Below are 18,968 nucleotides of genomic sequence, written 5' to 3' on the forward strand. Positions count from 1 at the left end.
TCAAGGCTAATCTTTGTGCACATTTGTGCACATTTCCCCTGAGATGTTTCTAGAATCTAGATTGCTAATTCAATTGATTTAAAAAAATTGAGACTTTTGAAACATAAAATTTTGACACTTTAGGAATGTTAGTAAGGATTAAATTTCATTCCCTATGTTGCTTAGATAGTTTCAAACTTTGACTCTTTTCTTGGTGGTAGTATTATTGCCACAATTTCAGCGTGTCTTCCATGTCTTGTCATTTTCAGAAAGAAGCTATCAAGCAAGGTGAAGTCATTCATTGTACAAGTGCTTGCCAAAAGTTGACTTGGTTTAAGGCACTGCACTAGTCGATGTGTGACAGAGGAGACATTCCAGAGTGTGCAGGCCACAACTGTCTTCAAGTCCTGACTCGGTCTCCTTTTCTTTACCCACTACAGGAAGCACTACCCCATTAACAAACAATTCAAGATTTCTGCTAAACTTCTTCCATTGTTTTCATTTCTTTATGCTCTAAAATATTAGTTACTTGGTCAAATTTTAAGATACATTGTCAAGATGAAAATAAGGCTAATTTAGCACGAACATGACTTACATTTTTTTCCACCCTAGATGTCTTTTTGTTTTTTTTCAAAAAACCGACACATGCTTATTTTAGTAAATTAGAAAAATCAGGAAAGTATAAAGAAGAAAACAAATGACTCATAACCAGACCATTCAAAGACAATTATTGTTAATTGGTGTGTTTCCTTCCAGGCCTTTTCTTTGTGTGTTTTTCACAAAACTGAGATCATAGTACATGTGCAGTTTCCCAAGCATATAATGTAAACATTTCTCTATGTTATCAAAACGTCTTTGGAAACATTATCTCTAATGGCTCCATAATATGCCATTATGGAAATGAATTAAATATATAAAATACAATGATTAATAGTGAAAAGCTCCATAGTAAAGCCTCATGGACTCTAAATCTGAGGCTGCTGTTGTCTGGCGTCCATCTCTGACAAGGTACTTGACTTTTCTGTGACTCAGTTTTCTTTAGGATAAATATAGTTCTAGCCCATACAGGTTCTATGAGCATTGCATGAGATAATCCAAGTGAGGCTTAATTACGAGCATAGTTCATAATGGGCATTGAGTGAATGACTTCTGCTATTGTTTCTTAAGCACTCTTCCTACAGTTAGGTTTTGTTTTCAACCAAGAGGCATTATTTATAATCACTGAAGACTGTAATTGTTCACAAACATGTTCGTCTTTAGAATGTTTTCTTAGGAGAGAATCAAAGAGATAAATAGGAGCACCCTCAAGGCTCTGCCTATTGCCAGAAAATGTATCTGTCTATATCTCGTGTACAGTGCAATGCTGTTACTCTAAACAGACAGCTGGTTAAGTCCCAATCAGGATCACCTCTGAGGGTTTCTCACCTCTTGCTACCTCCTCTCTGGCCATGCTCATCTGTCTACCCCAAAAGACACATAAACATCATAATTTTGGGGTCATTTCTAACTTTTGACCGTCTTATTTTTTCATATGCAAAATGAAGGTCTCAACAGATTCTCGTGACAATTAAGTAAAATGATTTACATATGTGCAAATTTGTATATGGTAAGCCCTTGCTGTTAACTATTATTAGTAAAATACTAATTTTGCTCCTACTAGGAGTCTAGGAAGTGATCAGTCAAGCATAATCATTAAAAAATGTATTTTTAAAAATTTATTTAAAGTTAACTTCTTTTTATCAGCTCATACATGGAAAGTCGTATTTTCATGTTTTCATTGATGGTTTGGGGGCTATTTTTGGAGTCAAACTTTTGCCGAACATTGCTATTTGTCTGTAGTTCTGTGTGTGTGAGAGGGATGGGGGGGGGAGTGGCAGGGGGAGAAAATGAGAAGAAAGAGATACGGAGAGTTGTTATGTGTTTTGTTGTGTTGAACTTGTTTTTATCTCCCTGTGGTCACTGTGTGTTTCTCAGGCTTCCATGCCATCTGATTAATTATCCATTTAAGAATTTGTCTGGAAAGTATTGTTAAACTTAAAAGTCTGTCATTCCTGAAACTCACCGCTTTTTTTTTTTTTTTAATTCTGAAATTCTAAAAACATTGGCCATTCTTCTACCTCTGGTACAGCAAGCCACCTACAGGACTACCCAAAACTTCAATGAGTGATGGAGTCATCTGCAGAATCTCTCATCTAGGCTGAGAAACATTGGTGAATCAGTCACCCAGTCACTGACTTTTAGGCATACATAGAAAGAGGCTGTGACATGGACCTGTTTGGGTCTATGTCCTTGTTTCTTGCTTGTTCTCATGTCCCCTAACTGGGTCCCTGACTCATTTTTCCATATTCCAGTTCTCCCTTTGATAATCTGCTCATGCCTTATGGGCTTCTAGAATGACAGTCTACCTGCCATTCTCCTTCCTTGTGGGCATCACAACTCCAGTTGAGAATGTCTGCTCTTGGCCCCTCTGATAGCAGCCAATGGTGTGCCATGATCTGAAGGCCACAGATTAATAGGCCCAAGCTCCCATTGCAACCTTTTCTGAAATAGCCTGCCAACCTTTCCAGTCATTGCTTATCATAGCTCAAGGGACCTGTGCATACCCGTATATTTGGATACCAGATTTTCATATAGTATCTGTAGGGTAAACATTTCCCTCCTAGAAAACACATCATTCTTCTTGAAATTTTAGAACTCAGACTACTTAACAACCAGGCCCTAATTATGTCCAAAATTTCCTTCACTTGCCGTAATAATAATAAATCATGATAATATGGATAATGCCTACTGGATATCTACTCTATAGAAGGCATTGTGCTAAGTGGTTCTTAATCACTTCCTAATGACATCGTCAAGATGAGCAGAAAGGATTGGCTGTATTATTGTTTCTACATTAGCAAGGGTAGCAAAGCTCAGGGAAGCTGAGTAGATGACTTCAGGTCACAGAGATAAATGGTAGCGCTCTGAGTTGAGTTGAGATCAGCCTGGTTTCTGAGATCACAAACTCAACTGTAAGATCAGATAGGGATTAATCTGGGATCCCCCACGTGGTTGCCCCTAATAGATGTTCTCCCAGATTCTGTCTATAATTGCTATGTGGCTTATCAGAAAAGTGGCTGGCTTCTTCTTCTTCGGGGCTATCTTTGCAGGGTGAGAACCTCATTAGACCGTTGTGGGACTCTCTTCTTTAGTGTCTGGCCCTCCTGCTTGCTCTGTGAGCACATGTCCTTTTACTCACCTCTTAGCTTCCTCCTGTCCTTCCTGGAAGGCACTGCACATTCTAGTTGGTTTTTTTCGCCTTTATATCTACTGTACTGGCCATCTAGTCTTGAAGGTAAAGAACTCGGTGTCTTCATCTTTAGGGTCTCCATAGATGAGTCTGTATTGGCTGCTATAAAAATCATTGGAGGCCAGGTATCTTTTAAACAATTGAAATTTTTGGAATTTGAAATTTCTGGAAGCTGAAGAGTCTAGGATCTAAGCATTGGCAGATTTTATGCCTAGTAAGAGCCCATGTCCTAGTTTTCTGGTAGGGCCTTCTCATGCCCTCATGTGATAGATGGTATGAGAGATCTCTACTTGTACATAATATTTGTACATATATTATGTAATAGGTCTAATTGTACATATTACTTGTACACATATTATCTAATAGGTCTCCACTACGTGCCCCATCTCCTAAAGCTCCCGCTGTAATAGAGCCATATAAATGGGAATTAATTTCAACCTATGGATTTAGATGGGGGAACACAAATATTAAGTTCTTAACACTCTAGCAATGAGCAATCCATAGTATACCTTCCTCAATTTTTTTTCACTGCAAAGGAGTTGAGGTTAATATGGATGTGATTGTCACTGACCTCCAGCCATAATACTGCACAGACCTCCATGTGTGGCTAGCAAGGGAGCCAGGGATGAAAGTCTGAAGTGCCCACCGGTTCTGGCTTTCTTTCCACTGCCTGTTTCAGTGTGTATGACATTAGGAGAGGTGAAGAAGCAGATTCTGTGTCTGGCTTTAGTCCTTTTCCATAGTCTAACTACAGAAGATTCTCAGCAGTGGCAGCTTTAATAGCTACAGTTTGACTATTTGCAAGCAAACCCAAATTTACATGAAATGTCATAAATTGTCATTTTGCTGAGATAGGGCTTTGAAAATGCCACGCTATTAGGTGGGGTGTGGTTGTGAGTTACTTAGATGGTTTCGTGATTTGTTGTTTCCAGCCTATTATGATAATGTATTTTATGGAGGTGATGATATGCTACATCAGGATTCATGAATGTGGGCATTCCAGAAGTCTCTGGATGCATCTTGCACAAATACCAAGGGTTACCCCGTGTGCATGGTGGCCAGCAAAGTAAGGCCACTCCTCTGATCCTGCTGCTTAATCTAAGCAATAAGCAGGGAAATAACTTCACTTTTCTACAACAGCTCTGCAGGTCAGTGGCAGCAATCCCCCCTAGGAATCTGAAGGGCTTCCTGTGCACAGAAAAAAGCAGCAGAACCAGTATTGTCCAATTAGCCCATGTTTCATTCACCTGCTCCAAATACTTTTACTGCGTAGTTCCAGCTGCTTCTCTTGGACTAGACTGCTATTATCCTGAAAAAAAAAACTAGAAATCTTGGGTTTTCATCTAGAAATATTAAGGGAATTTAAGGAAATATTTTCATTTTCCATTCAGACTTTTAATATTGCATATACCCTCTGTGTCTGTGACCTACCTAGATCTAATATAATCGTTTATTCAGCAGTCTCAAGGGTTAGCTTCTTTTATACCTGGTCTCAGCAGCCATGGTGTCTGCTGCTGCCAAGACTCTCTGATGACAGCAAGACCCGAGAAGTCTCGGGGAGACAGAGTGCCACTTGCCAACACAGAGTCCATTATCTTGGAAGTGACTCCTGGAGTCACTCCTGAAAGCAATTTCTCAAAGTTTATTGTCTTAGTTAGGGTTTCTATTGCTGTGAAGAGACACCATGACCACAGCGACTCTTATAAAGGAAAACATTTAATTGGGGCTGCCTTACAGATCAGAGGTTTAGTCCATTGTCATCATGGCAGATAGCATGTAACACAGACAGGGACTAGAGAAGGAGCTGAGAGTTCTAATTCAAATCTGCAGGTGGCAGAAAGAGTGACATGGGGCCTGGCTTGAGCTTTTGAAACCTCAGAGCCTAGTAACACACTTCCTCTAACAAGGCCACGCCTCCTAATAATGCCACTCTCTCCCCCTGAGTCTATGGGTGCCATTTTCATTCAAACCACCACATGTATGCTCGAATCTTAGAAGGCTCACCGTGCAACTGTGATGGGAGAGGAAAGGGAGGAAGTCCAGGCATCTTGGTCAGCAGAGGTCATCAGTCATAATGAGGTCCTCATCCTGATGTGACTTCAGATAAGATCATCACGGGTGGAAGAAGAGGCTGTGTACCGAAGTTCACACGGTCATTTGTAATCATTACTCCGGTCCATTCAACAACCATCCTGTGGAATTATTTTTCGAACTTCTCAGCATAGATAAGGAGCCTCTTTTTAGCCACTTTCTTTGGAGCAGCTTCTCAGAAATTATAAATGCACAACTGGAGCTTTCTAAAGGCCCGTCAGATCCCACTTCACGAACTCTACCCATTGTGCCACCAATTTTGTGTGAATGAGCAACATGGGACACCTCTGCTCTTACTCTGATTGTGACTGTCCATAAATCTGGATAAACCCTGAGAGTACTCTGTGGTGATACTGTGTTCTCCAATATATTGTGCATCCTAATAAACTTATCTGGGGTTAGAGGACAGAATAGCCATTAGATATAGAGGCCAGAAAATGTTGGCACACATGCCTTTAATCCTAGCATTCCAGAGGCAGAGATCTGTCTGGATCTGTGTGAGTTCAAAGCCACACTGGGAACAGCCAGGCATGGAAACAAGAGCCTTTAATCCCAGGAAGTGATGGCAGGAAGCAGAAAGGTATTTAAGGCGTGAGGACACAGAAGGTCGGGGTAAGCCTTTAGGCTTTGAGCAACACAGTACAGCTGAGATCCATTTGGATGAGAACACAGAAGCTTCCAGTCTGAGGAAACAGGATCAGCTGAGGAATTGGCAAAGTGAGGTGGCTCTGGCTTGTTATGCTTCTCTGATCTTCCAGCATTCACCCCAATACCTGGCTTCAGGTTTGATTTTATTAATAAGACCTTTTAAGATTCGTGCTACAGTACTCTGTGACCAACATCTCTATTGTTGTTTGCAGACCTCTGTGGAAAAGATGAGGAGGAATGGAAGACTATCACTTCCCTCTGTTTATTGGTGGCTTTGTCACTTGGTCTAGAGTGCCTTGTCCCTCCCAGTGTTCCAGGGATATTCCTGACCTTCAGTGGGCAGTAGGTGTACAAGAACTCTGAAGTATGAAGTCCCCAGTCCTTAAGGAGGCTGGGACAGCCAGACCAAGAGTGCTGAAAGTCCTTGGGCCAATTACTTTCATTGTGGGCATCTTCTCTGTCTGACTCAGCAAGCTGAAGCAACATTTTTTTTGAGTGAGTCTAAAAAGGGCTGAAAAGTACGGACTTAACTATTGTGATATTTTTCCTCTTCTTCTGTGAGTTGGAATGCATTTTCTTATCTTGGAAAACTTCTATGAAGAACAGAAGTTTGAAGGAAGGGTCTTTGAGAGCTTATCTGTGCGTTTGTGGAGCATGGAACTGGCCACTGATATGACTCCATCTCCAGTTCACCTCATTGGTTCCTTGGAAAGAGAGATGGAGTTCCATTTTCCCCCACCCCTTCCAAGTCATAAAATCAATGTGCCATGCCTACCAACTAGGCTCAAGAACCAGCATAATACATTCTCTAGCCTTTTCTGAAAACATCTGAAAGTTATCCATCAGAGCAGAGGTTGTTGACACCTTGGCCCACTCATCCAGGGGTGGCACAGCACAGGGCATCTGCTTCCTGCTGCATACACATCCAAATGCCCTTTCTCCTGAGGGCTAGCCCTGCTGTCTCTGAACTTTCAAAGTCAGGCCCTTGCCTGAGGCCGAGGAGACTTCAGATTTTCATGGCTTCAGCATCTGAGCCAGGGTGTAAGCTGGCTGATGCCGGTCCCCTAGGTGGTCACAGAGGGTGACTTCTTCTCTCAGCACTGTAGACAGACCTAACAGTTGGAGAGGAACTTCTCACACACTCCTCAGCTGGATGCTGCATTGTTAGTGAGTGAAAACCAAGTTGAGAAACAGGACGTTGTAAAATATTAATGGCAAGCTCTCTGGATGCTACAGATGGGGATGATATTTATTTTCTTCTTTGGACCTTCCTGTTTTTTTTTTTCTTTAGACTTTCTATAGCATATCTGAAAGTGTATTTTAAATTATATTTCTAAGAGATGCACTCAAGATGTACTGCATGAAGGCAAATAACTGTTCCGACATTCCTTCACACTTGCTGGCTTCAAATTACTGCCTCTACTCTCAGAGCCAGGCGATTTGGATGGGGGTGGGAGCCAGGAGGGAAAAGAGAGGAGGCCGCAACGTGGGCCATTGAATTTCTTCTCTTCAGACATTGCTCTGGCAGGGTGCTCATCTGTATGGTGGCAGTGCGACTTTCATGTTTTCCCCAAGGTATTTTATGGCCTTTTTACAGTGGCGCTGTGAATAACTTCCTCTCCCTAACTTCCAAACAGTGAAAAATCTGAGATCATTTCTCTTGCCTCTTCACTTGGCTTTTTTTCCCCCCCTGTGTGTGAGCCCCATTCCATAACGCTAGTCCGCTCACCTCACTGTCTCTCCCTTCACCTTCTCTACTCTCCTTTGCCTCCTCTTGTGACTCTCTCCTTGCCTCACTTCCTAATCCTTGAAGGGAAATGAAGTCCACTGGTGGGAGCCAGCTGACATGGTCAGCCCACACTATGTCGGGGACAGACCGCAGATCCAGGCTCACTGTTTGAAGCTAGGTGGCCCCAAGTTCCAGGGACCGTTTTGATCCTTCACTTTTTTAGAGGGAAATTCGAGTTTTAAAGCCAAGTATAAGATGGGGGTCTGGTCCATGAGTTCCAGGTGTCCTCCCTAGAGGAAACTTGGTAATAGTACCAAACAGAACCCGCAGGAGGGTGACTGGAAAGACAAGTGAGTCTTGCCAACTGCTGTCTTCTGTGACTGGCCTGTCGTTCTCCAGAGAATGTTACAGGCATCCATGTCCTGGTTCATAGCTTCCTGTTGTGTTTAATTCAGGATAGTTAACAGGATCCCCAAAGAGTTCTGGGCTGGGCAGTGTTGTGCTACCATAAGGAATAGAATAGGAGCTATGGTCTGCTAGACCCCAGACTGCTCTGGTCTGCATCAGTAACCTACTTTCTTGAACTAGTTGACTCTACTCATCCACATATCTCCGGCATCAACTTCTCAGGTGTCTTCTCCTAGCCTTCTCAATCCAGTTGAACCTCCCCCTTCCTGTACTAAAGAGATTTGCATCCTCTCCTTCACAACACACAGGGCAAGGCTTTGCAGAAGTGTGGTTGGCTATCTTCCTTCCAATGCTTCAACCCTTCACTATTGCTCTCCACCCTCTGGGCTCCTTATCCTGAAGCTCCACGAGGGTTTTAAGGACTTCTGTTGTCCACTTGACAGGCCCCAGATTCATCTAGGAAAGGATCCTCAGGGGGATATTTAAATTAGGTTGATGGAGGAAGGAAGTCCCACCATAAATGTGGGTGGAGCCACTTCATAGACTGAATAAAAATGAGAGAGGGAAGTCAGCATTGGCATTCATCAGTCTCTACTCTCTAACTGTGGGCACAGTGCAGTCTCCTCCCTCAGGCTCCTGACTTCCACATCATGACAGGCTGTGCCCTGGAACTACGAGCCAAACTAGAGCCATTCTCCCGTATGTTGCTTTGTCAGGGCATTTTCTCACAGCAGTAGAAGAGTGACCAAGACAAGGGTGATGTTTGCTGCTGCTCACCAAGGCAGCTTAGCTCTCAAGAGCAGAGCTAGATGCCTAGGAGATGTTCAGGACCTGGTCATTGAATGAATAAATCTTAGCTCGTGCATGTTTTGGTTCCCAGGCCTTGGGCATGTTACTCCGTCTCTTCGAGTCTTAGTCCCCTCTTTGGAAAATGGGAGTCATAAGGTTCCATTAGTTGCAAGATATTTCACAAGGGTCTGGCATGGGCACAGTAGGTGCCATCTACACACACACACACACACACACACACACACACACACACAGTATTGCTTCTTACATTTGTTAAATTTTGGTGTTTTGTTTGTTTGTGTGTTTTGTTTGTTGTTTGTGTTTTTTCTTTTTTTGCTCCAGAGTGTTATGGAAAGCATCGGATCTATAGTTGGCAAGCTTCAGAATATATGTATCCCTGTTTCTTTCCCCTCCTGTTTTCTTCACTACTTCTGTGGTTAGGGAGGCACAAAATGGAGAAACAGAGGAGAAAGCGACCAGCGTTCTGATGCTTCGCTAGTGAGATGACCTTGGGTAAAGCATGTCCCTTCCTGTGTTTCAGCCTCCTTGTCTGTGTGATGGAAAGACATAGACAAATCGCCTTTAAGGCCCTCCCAACTGTCACTCTGGAGCTCGTCAATAGGGGTCAAGGGTACCAGTGACAACTGCTGTTCCCTGGACAAGATGAATGGAAGCAGAAGGGAGATGTAGTGTCAGAGAAGGGCAAAGCGAATTAGGCTGTTGGCTGATCTGTTTTAATCCAAGCCAAATTTATTTTATAATACAGGTGAAGACTGCTTTAAAATGTATCACCATGACAGTGCCCCCTTAGTAACAGCACAAGGATTTCTGGTGTACTTTTGTTCAAAAGAGCCCGAGGGCTTTGTGTACACTGTCTCATTAATTCTCAGAGCATCTGTAAAGTTGCATGGGAAATCATGATGAGTTCTGTTTTACATGCAGAGAAACAAAGCTTCAAAAAGGTTAAGCAGCTTTCACAAGGTCATGAAGGAGCATCCTCGCTCCCAGAAACCTGAGTTCTACCTAGCACACCCATCTGTGAGAGCTCTTCTGATCTCTGGGTGGTGGGCATGAGAGATTCTGGATTGTGGCCTCTTGAGCAGTCTTTCTGCTGAACTGAGGTAGCTGCTAAGCACGTGAAGAGGGATAGAAAGGACTTGAAGTTCTTAGAGAAATTTCCCCACCTCACCACAAGAATTCACCTGGACCAGCCAATGTCCCATCTCAAGGGCCCAGGGGCATCAAACTTATGGTAGTTGCTATGGAAACAGTGTTGTGTGAGCCTAAGGCTATGGAGAGCCAGCTGTCAGGACTAAAGGTGTGTATTTCTAGGTCACCTTCCTGGCTGACCCAAAGTACTCTGTCTTCATTTACAGGAATACTGGAAGCCTCTGTGATCTGATCCATCTCCTTCTGGGGTATTGAATTCAATGTCCCAGTTCTCCAAGGAAATAGCCTTTCCTAGGCGATTTGTGTTGCTGAGTGGTATTCCTGACTCGCCCACAAACCTGAGGATGGCAATTATGTGCTTGACCCAAATGCTTTTTGACTACTAGACTGTGATGATCAATCTTCATCATTAGTTGGACTGAATTTGGACATGTCTATGAATGTGCTTCTAGAGAGGTTTAAGAAAGAAAAGGCCCACTTCACCACCCCATGTGCTCAGGTTCCAGACTTAATAAAAAGGGGAAAACATGGAGCCACTGAGTACAAACATTCCTCTCTCTCTCTCTCTCTCTCTCTCTCTCTCTCTCTCTCTCCCCCTCCCTCCATCCTGAATGTTGACATAATGGGACCAGTCACCTCTCATGGTCCTGCCACTGTGCCTTCCTACCATGATGGAGCCTTAGGAGCCAAGTGAAACCCTTCTCCCCTTAAGTTGCTCCTGTCAGTTTTTTTTCTTCACAGCAATCAGAAGAGCAATATACTGACCTTGTGTAGGATAATTGTGTTTTCTGAGCCTTAATCTCTACATCTTTCAAAAAGAGGTCAACTGACAGGGTCATTGTGGATATCATAGAGTGGATGGCCCTGGAGAGCATGTCGTGGCAGATGTACGAGTAGTTATTATCACTTTTCCGTGGCGGAGATCCCTTTCCCAAATGTGGTCCATGCCCTTCCCCAGAGAGTTTGCAGCATAGTCTCAGTGGTCACCGTGGTAACTGTCACTTCCAAGCTCAAAACAGGTCAAGAGAAGAGACAATTGTTCTTGAATGATTGATAGCCTCTTGTCCAACATCCCTGGACTGCTGGACTCACAGTGGGTGATTATCCCTATAACTACCCCTTGCTCCAGAAGAGAAAGGCCTTTTGTTGATGGACTTAATTCTGCAGGTGGCCCCATCTTTGTGTCACTTTCAGCACATTAATTATTTAGTACCTGGTGAAGCTCTCTGAGATCACAAGATGAAAGGCCCAGTGGCAGTTCAAAGTCTCTCTTTTGATTATTATTCTAGTCAACATATTTTTGGGGGAGAAAATAGGTTTGAGATCACAGTGGAGGGAATTTCATAAAGAGTGTGCATAAGCAAGCCATTGAAACAGACCCAGAACAGGCAGTCATGGTGCCCTGCTAATGGAGGCTCTGGGGATGTGGGTGCAAGTGTGGGTGTGGGAGGCATGTGTTACGAATCAGGTCACCTAGAGAGTGACACACTCTCTGTTGCTCTCTTGGATTAGTGAACTGCTAGTTAGTCTTCTATGGCTACTGAAATCCAGATTATGGAGGATTGGTGCAGTGACCAAGTGTATCAAGAGCAAGAGAAGATGGCTCACAGGAGGGTCAGGAGCAGCTTGGGACAATGAGGTCATCTCTAGTTAAGACAAAAATGACATGGATTAGGATTGTCCGAAGAGAGAGAGAAACTTTGAAAGAGAGGTCATTAAGTGTCATAGTCTTCATTATTTGACTTTGTCCATGAATTGTCAATCACTAGAAGCCTACATAGATATGATATCTCAGCTGATAAAATAGGTCCAGGCCCTGATCTAACTTTGTCTTTGATACTGTGCAGCCTATTCTACATAACACAAAACTACAGCATCCATGAAAATTTTTTCCTAATCTTTTCCTCCAGCCTTGTAAGAAAGACAATGAAAAATGAAATTCCACATGAACAACAGATCTGAAACTTAGGATCTGTGAATGAAGTTAATGTCCTGTTGTAATGCATGATCATAAGCATCCAAGGTGGCTGATACAGCATGATTGAAGACTTGCCTAAATGCCTGTCCTTGGGGGCCTTAATGGCTAAGCAGGCAGGGATTAAGTTCAAGATTTGCTTGATACAAGCTTGGGGTCCAGCTAAGGGAAGATGGGGCAACTTTGGGACCATGGATTTGGATGATCTTTTAAAAAATGGATTTCCCAGGTGGTGACACATACATATAGTTCCAGAAAGCCAGCCATCTATGTAACAAGGTTCTGTCTCAAAAAAAAAAAAAAAAAAAAAGGAAAAGAAAGAAAGAAAGAAAAGAAAGGCAAAAGAAAAAAATGAAAGAGGATAAAGTTTTTTAAAAAGGCTATAGGGAGGCAGAGATGGGGACAGATATTCTAGGTATATATCAGATTGGGCAAAAGCTTAGAGGCCAATAACAGTATCATAGAACATGTGAAAGGATATGAATGGGGAAAAGATATAAAGGTTGTCTATTGCTGCATTAAGACACCATGACCAAGGCAACTTATAGGGAATACCTTTATTGGGGCTCATAGTTCAAGAGGGTGCGAGTCCGTGATCGTTGTGATGAGCAACACTGTAGCAGACAAGCAGGCATGTGACTGGAACAGTATCTGAGGGATTACATCTGATCCACAAGTAGGAGGCAGTGACACACCCACTCCAAGGTCGCATCTCATAATCCTTCCCAAACAGTTCCATCAGCCGAGGACCAAACATTCAAATGCATGAGCCTGGGAGTTGTTATTCTCATCCAAACCACCACGAAGGTGTCAAACGTGGTCAACACGTCAGGCTTCAGCTTTCCATGCTTCAGCCATTAGTGTATCGAGGCTGCCCCGTACGTACTATGTACAGGATTCCCTTCCTGGTGTATCTCTAGCTACCTTTCGGCACTAGTTAATGTGGGTAATTAACTCTGAGAGCAGGGGCCACAGTAGTGATTTTCTTTGTGTTTTGTGGTATTCTTTAATGCTGAGCCTTTTCAAGGAGTCCCTGTTTTCCTGGGGCAGACAGATGCGCTTCACCACTGAATGAACTCCACGGTTATAAACAGGACCTCTGGGGACATGGGGAAAGGCAGGGAACATGTGTTGGAGCTGGCTTTCAATGGTCTGCGAGAATATTACGGGAGGCATTTTTGCTTCAGGACTTGGAGCTCCGAAGAAAGAGCGTTCATGTTTCTGGCAGGATGGGAGTGGAACTCTGAGAAAGGTGAGCTGGAGTAGGGCCTGTTTCCCTCGATTCAGATTCCACCCCTGACACTAATAGCGCCTCTCTGAATGAACCAGCTGGAAGGAAACGTGAAAGCCGAGTAGAGAAATCAAATGTGCATGAACCAGAGGGGTCGTTAGCAAGCAGCTAGTTCAACCTCTCATTTCCAGCCCCGAAAAGGTGTGGGGAGGTCTGGGTCTTTAGGACAAAGAGTACATCTGCTAACTCCCTTTTTCTCTTCTCTAAAAAAAAAAAAAAAAAAAATCCCATCTTTGCGTTTTAGACTGAATTCACTGCCTGTTACAGAACCTCCTCATCACTGGTGATGCTTATAGTCAAGCGACTTCACCAGGAATATTCCTCTGAGTGAACAGGTGTGGGCCTCGCTCAGTCAATACCCAGGCCATTTCCCCTAGCTGCCGGTCCCCACATGAGGCCAGCTCTGCTGTCTGCAGAAGTCTGCCTGCTTACTACTGGTTGACATCTGGATGGCTATTTATTTGGCCACATTAGGCTCTGCCTTGTGTGACACAAAATCATTGTAAAATAATGCATTATTAAGTGTGTTTTCAAATGAGGGGGAATAACCAGCAAGCTGTCAGTGATTGTTTTATTGTTGGAAGGAAAATAAATAAGTAAAATGTGGACAAGGATGGCAGAAGTACTCCAAGGAGGGTTTCAAATAGAGGCACTTGTTACGTTTTATTGATGGAGGTTTGTAAAACATGGTTTGGAGTGAACCGAGGGCAGTCATGTAAATAACTGGCACACGTGCATAGCTTGTTATTTCTTCTATTGACACAAATGTGATAAATCCACTGTATTATGTGCATTGGCTTAGATTAATGGACACACGGCAAGACATACAAAAATGAAGATCCGAAGTGAAGACATAACTTACTGGCTGAAATTTGACTATTCAAGACTGTTGACTTGGCCAGCTGTCAACTGTTAGCTAGTGAGTAACAGAAGAGTGCTCTGGGCAAGCACGTTGATGTTTGGACATCGTGTTGATCAATACAGGATCTCCTTGGTATTGGAAAGGGACCAGGATTCTCATTCATCTACAGTTCTACAATGGAGATACAAGCATAAGCCATCAAGACATAGGGGCCTGGGGAGACGGCTCAGTTAGAACAAGGGGGACCTGAGTTCAGACCCTTGTTTTAATGAGTGTGAAAACCAGGTGTGGTGGCATATCCCTGTGACACCAGCTTTGTGGGCACAGAGACAGGCACATCCTATGGTCTTGCTAGCCGAATAGCCTAACAAATTGGTGAATTTGAGGTACATTGGAAAGACCCTGTCTCAAATAATAAGGTGGAGAATGACAGAAGTTACCCGAAGTATCTTTGGCCTCCAGACACACAAATACATGTGATGGAGCACACGTGGGCATGCACATACACTCTCACACACAGGATGGTATGACTGGTCCATCCACTCCTATGTTGTCTCATGTGGCTCTTACAAAACCCTGGGAAATTTTAGGACATGTTTTAGTCTTAGTCTTACCATCATTTTCAGAAAATCGATGATCCTCCAAGTATGTCCTAAACCTGAAGTTAAATCGCAATGAATTCCAAAATCACTAATGTTCTCCAGGGCCTTTTTTTCATTCACTTGGCAAGCATTTGTTGAGTGCCTACTATGTTCCAAGTCTGGGAACAGGAGCGACTAGATCCAGAAGTATACAATAAGCATATATATATATATATATATATATATATATATATATATATATGTATGAAATAATAGAAGAGAGGGTGGGAAGTGAGAGGGTGCTTTATAATGAGTGCATTGTCTAAGGACATACATACATGGGTAGGCACATGTATAGAGGGAAACGGAAGGAGTGGCCACATATTTCTGAGGTGAGGTGAGATAACCCATGCAGAGCCCTGGGTTAAGAGTGCACTGGGTAAGTTTGAGGAACAGCGAGGAATCCCCTAAGACTGAGCTTGTGGGGAAGGGAAAATGGTTAGAAATGGAATCAGAGCACGAAGCAGGGGTCAGATCCTATGGAGTCCTTTGAAGCTAGGCTATAGAAAGAAGCTTCCAGGGGTGAATTGTCAATCTGACTGATGTGTGAAGGACAGATTGCAGGGAACCCAGCTGAGTTTCCACAGACAGCAGTCGTCAGGCTGAAAGGTGATGGGGAGAAAGACGAGAAAGCATACAGTTCCAGTAGCGTCATCACGATTTGTGGATGGATTGACAGGAGGTGTAAGACTGCTCTCAGCTTTCGCCCTAAGCAGCTGAGCGAGCATTTGTATTAACCTCTGAAATCAGGTTTAGGTAAAAGGTATAAACAGTTTGGGTTAGCCCATATGATGTCTGAAATGCTTATCAGGTACAAAAATTGAGATCTGACGTGGATGAGTGGATCTATTCTACTTTTAGATGAGTAAGTGGAGATAAAAATCTCAAAAGGTAACGCAAATATCCTATAGATTTTTTTCTTTAAGCTTATTTACACATTGGGCAAGGAGAAATTCACTGAGTGGTTCTCCAAGGAGAAAAAACATCTGAGTGTTTGAAGGTGCTAATGTACCTGTGAAGGAATGTGTAGGTCTAGATTGCTGTAAGTTTCTTTAAAATCGGTCTCTTTATTGGTCAGCAAAGACTCCTTGGTTAGGTCCTGGATACCTTGAACTTCTTTGTTGTTGATCATTGTTAGTTGGCACAGTACAATGTTTAGCTACGGCCTGGCGGTGGTGTCGCACGCCTTTAATCCCAGCACTCGGGAGGCAGAGCCAGGTGGATCTCTGTGAGTTCGAGGCCAGCCTGGACTACCAAGTGAGTTCCAGGAAAGGTGCAAAGCTACACAGAGAAACCCTGTCTCAAAAAACCGAAAAAAAAAAACCAAAAAACAATGTTTAGCTACAAAATTTCCCTGGCAAGGGCTGGCAGGTCACAGAGACTTCTTCCTGTTCAGTCTGGAACATCGGGCAAAGAAGAATGAGTGGGACCTACCACCACCAGTGGAGGAAGTATCTAAGGACTACGTGGCTAACTGTGATGTGAGAAGTCTAAGAGGTAGGGAGGTGTCGCTTGGATCAAACATTGCACAGAGGGTCTGTAAGATCGAGATTGGGATTGGCAGTGACCTTGACTTGGAGAAGCAACACAGTCTTGGTTTTTACTTATATTTTAGGGAAGGTGGAAGGAAGCGTGTAGAGACAAACTTCTGAAGAGATTTAGCTGAAGAGTTGTGATGTCAGTGGCTGGGGAAGAGTGTGGAGGTCAAGGGAGTTGTTTTGTTTCCTAAAGATGGTTCATGCTTTCTGTGGTCAAGATCAGCTTGGTACTCTGTAAAGGAGGATAAACCACTGATGCAGGAGCCAGGGGCATACAGTGCAGCCGCAGACTTTTCGAGGATGAGGTTAGCATCTCCCGGAAGGGGCTGATCCTGCTGAAGAGGATAAACAGTGGATCCTTTGAACAGGAGTGATGGCCGCCCACCCAGGTTCTGATTCCTGCTCATGAGTACATATGCTTCTGCTTCCTCGGTGAGCTACAAAACAGGGCTGACGAGAGGAGAGAAAAGAAGGGGCCTCTGAAAAGCCGAAGTTGGAAATAGCAATGCTAGAATGATGTGGGTTGGCCAGGGAGTATAGTGGAGTTTCTGAGCAGGCCTGGGCCTTCCTGGTGGTGCATTTAAAGTGAGATTTATCAGCTTCATTGTGTATTCCTCTTCCCTCCTCAGTACCACATGCAGCTGCTTCAAAACAGCGGTGAAGGAGCAAGAGACAGACTCGTTAAGCTGGTGGGCACAGGAATAATATAAAGAGATGGACCCTGGATCTCAGCTGAGGACAGCATGGGGGTGGTGAAAAGGAAAAAGAGAGCAGTGTTGAGAGCTTGGGGTCTTGACTCTTTCTCAGTTCCCTACAGAGCCTAACGAGGGTTCAGGAAATCATTCGAGAGGGAAAAACTCTTACAGCATCCGATCAATAATCTCTCAGTCCAGGTGTGTTTCTTCCCATTTGTCTCCTTAGGCCATCCGGGGCTCACTTGGGTATCTGAAGGCTCGTCTCCTGTCCACCCTCCTCTCTCTTTCCGTTCTCACTCTCCATTCCCTGGAGTCCAAGATTCTTCTTGTTTTAGCCAGTAGCTATATTCACATCTTCCCAACTGGACAAAATAGAGTCATTCCTGTTTATGATTAAACCTCTGTTTCTTGGGATTGGGCTATGTCCCACCTGTAACCTTAACTGCAATTGGTTCTGTGCTGCCTGTTCCAGGAAACGGCAACCTTGCCTTTGTTTCAGAAGTTATTGTAACCATCTTGCAACCCTGTCTTTGTTTCAAAAGGTTATGATTACCTTGTTATGCTGCTCCTGTAACATCCCCGCAATTTGCCTGCCAAATCCCCCATTTGAAAACTCCCTGCTTCTGAGCACTAAAAACCCATATCTTACCCATGTCCAGTGCTGACCTCTTGAACCTTGCCTTAGGAGAAGGCAGCCTGTGTACACATATTTTAAAAAGCTTGCTTTAGTTAATGGTTTGCTTTAATTAATCTGGCCATGATGATTTGGGTCGGTGGTCTTTCTCTTTACATTTTTGGGATTAACATCCCCTCCCTTCTCTTAATTCAATGGCTTGCTTCTCATGGCATAGTTTTTCCTTATGGTGAGCTCACATCCCACCGGGAATCTTGTAGATGGGAAGGGGTAGGAACTCTGAAGGAAGCTTGCAGCCCCTTTACCCTGCATTGTTCAATGAGGGTTCTTTAATCTGTGTATTCTAAAGTAATGCATATTCTATGAACTATGATTAGCGTTTGCTCTTGTCCCAGTGCCTCCAATTTTGGCAAGCAACTCCATTTGTGTAGGCTCTGTTCTCCTTGGTATTCACATTCTCAGGCACGGGCTGGGTGGGGAACGTCTTTCTGCCTGCTCTCTCGTTAGCTCTTCCCCCAGCTTCACCTGGCTGATCACTGTGCTCACCTCCGCTAGGGACCTTCTAGAGGCTCTTGTGAGCCCACAGTTCTGAGAGTTCCTGTAAAGGCAGTATAAAACATCCTGCTTTCTCTCCAATACCCAACTTTGAGGATGCCAAACAATTTGTTGGCATGCTTGGTGGACTCTAACAGTGAGTAAAGTGCTATCATAGAGACAAGCTACAACAATCTCCATGTCTCCTTGGTGGGTCATGACTCAGCCCCCAAAGACTTTCCTTTTGAATGCTCTCATATACATTTTTTTTTAAAACCTGAATATATTACCTGGACCTCTTCCAGGTAGAAAGTCATCTGCCATTCTGTGCCCACTCAGAGAGTCATAAGTGCTTCCTGAAGTCTACCCCATCCTCTGGATCCTTCTCATCCAGGAAAAAGTAAATGCCATTTTCAAACAGAAAGGGTATGAAAGATGACATCATTGGCAAACATTGCTGAGGCTCGTCTGGTCTTGGGGTTCCTCCAGGATGGCTCACATTTGAGCAAGGCTGATGACTCAGTGCAGAGCTGCCCACTCTGTTCATACTCAGTCACTGCAGGGGCTTGGTTCTCATCATCTTCCTGGGCCCTTCACACTGTGGCCATGCTTGGTAGTAACCTCTGACCTTGAACATAACTTAAGGGGCCCTGGCAGGCATGGTAGAGAGCCAGTGTCTACTTTGCAAAGGTTTG

General features: G+C 43.7%; 1 protein-coding gene across 1 annotated transcript in view; it reads left to right on the forward strand.

Moving 5' to 3' along the window:
* Positions 1–13,185: 13,185 nt before the first annotated feature.
* The window catches only part of Alk (ALK receptor tyrosine kinase), a 513,542-nt gene continuing 507,759 nt past the window's right edge, over positions 13,186–18,968 (forward strand). Inside the window, exon 1 of the mRNA XM_059248178.1 lies at positions 13,186–13,330. Coding sequence (XP_059104161.1) covers positions 13,186–13,330 — 145 coding nt within the window. The remainder of the gene's footprint in view (positions 13,331–18,968) is intronic.

The sequence above is a fragment of the Peromyscus eremicus genome, chromosome 22, assembly GCF_949786415.1.
Source record: "Peromyscus eremicus chromosome 22, PerEre_H2_v1, whole genome shotgun sequence".
In the NCBI taxonomy this organism is placed as follows: domain Eukaryota; kingdom Metazoa; phylum Chordata; class Mammalia; order Rodentia; family Cricetidae; genus Peromyscus; species Peromyscus eremicus.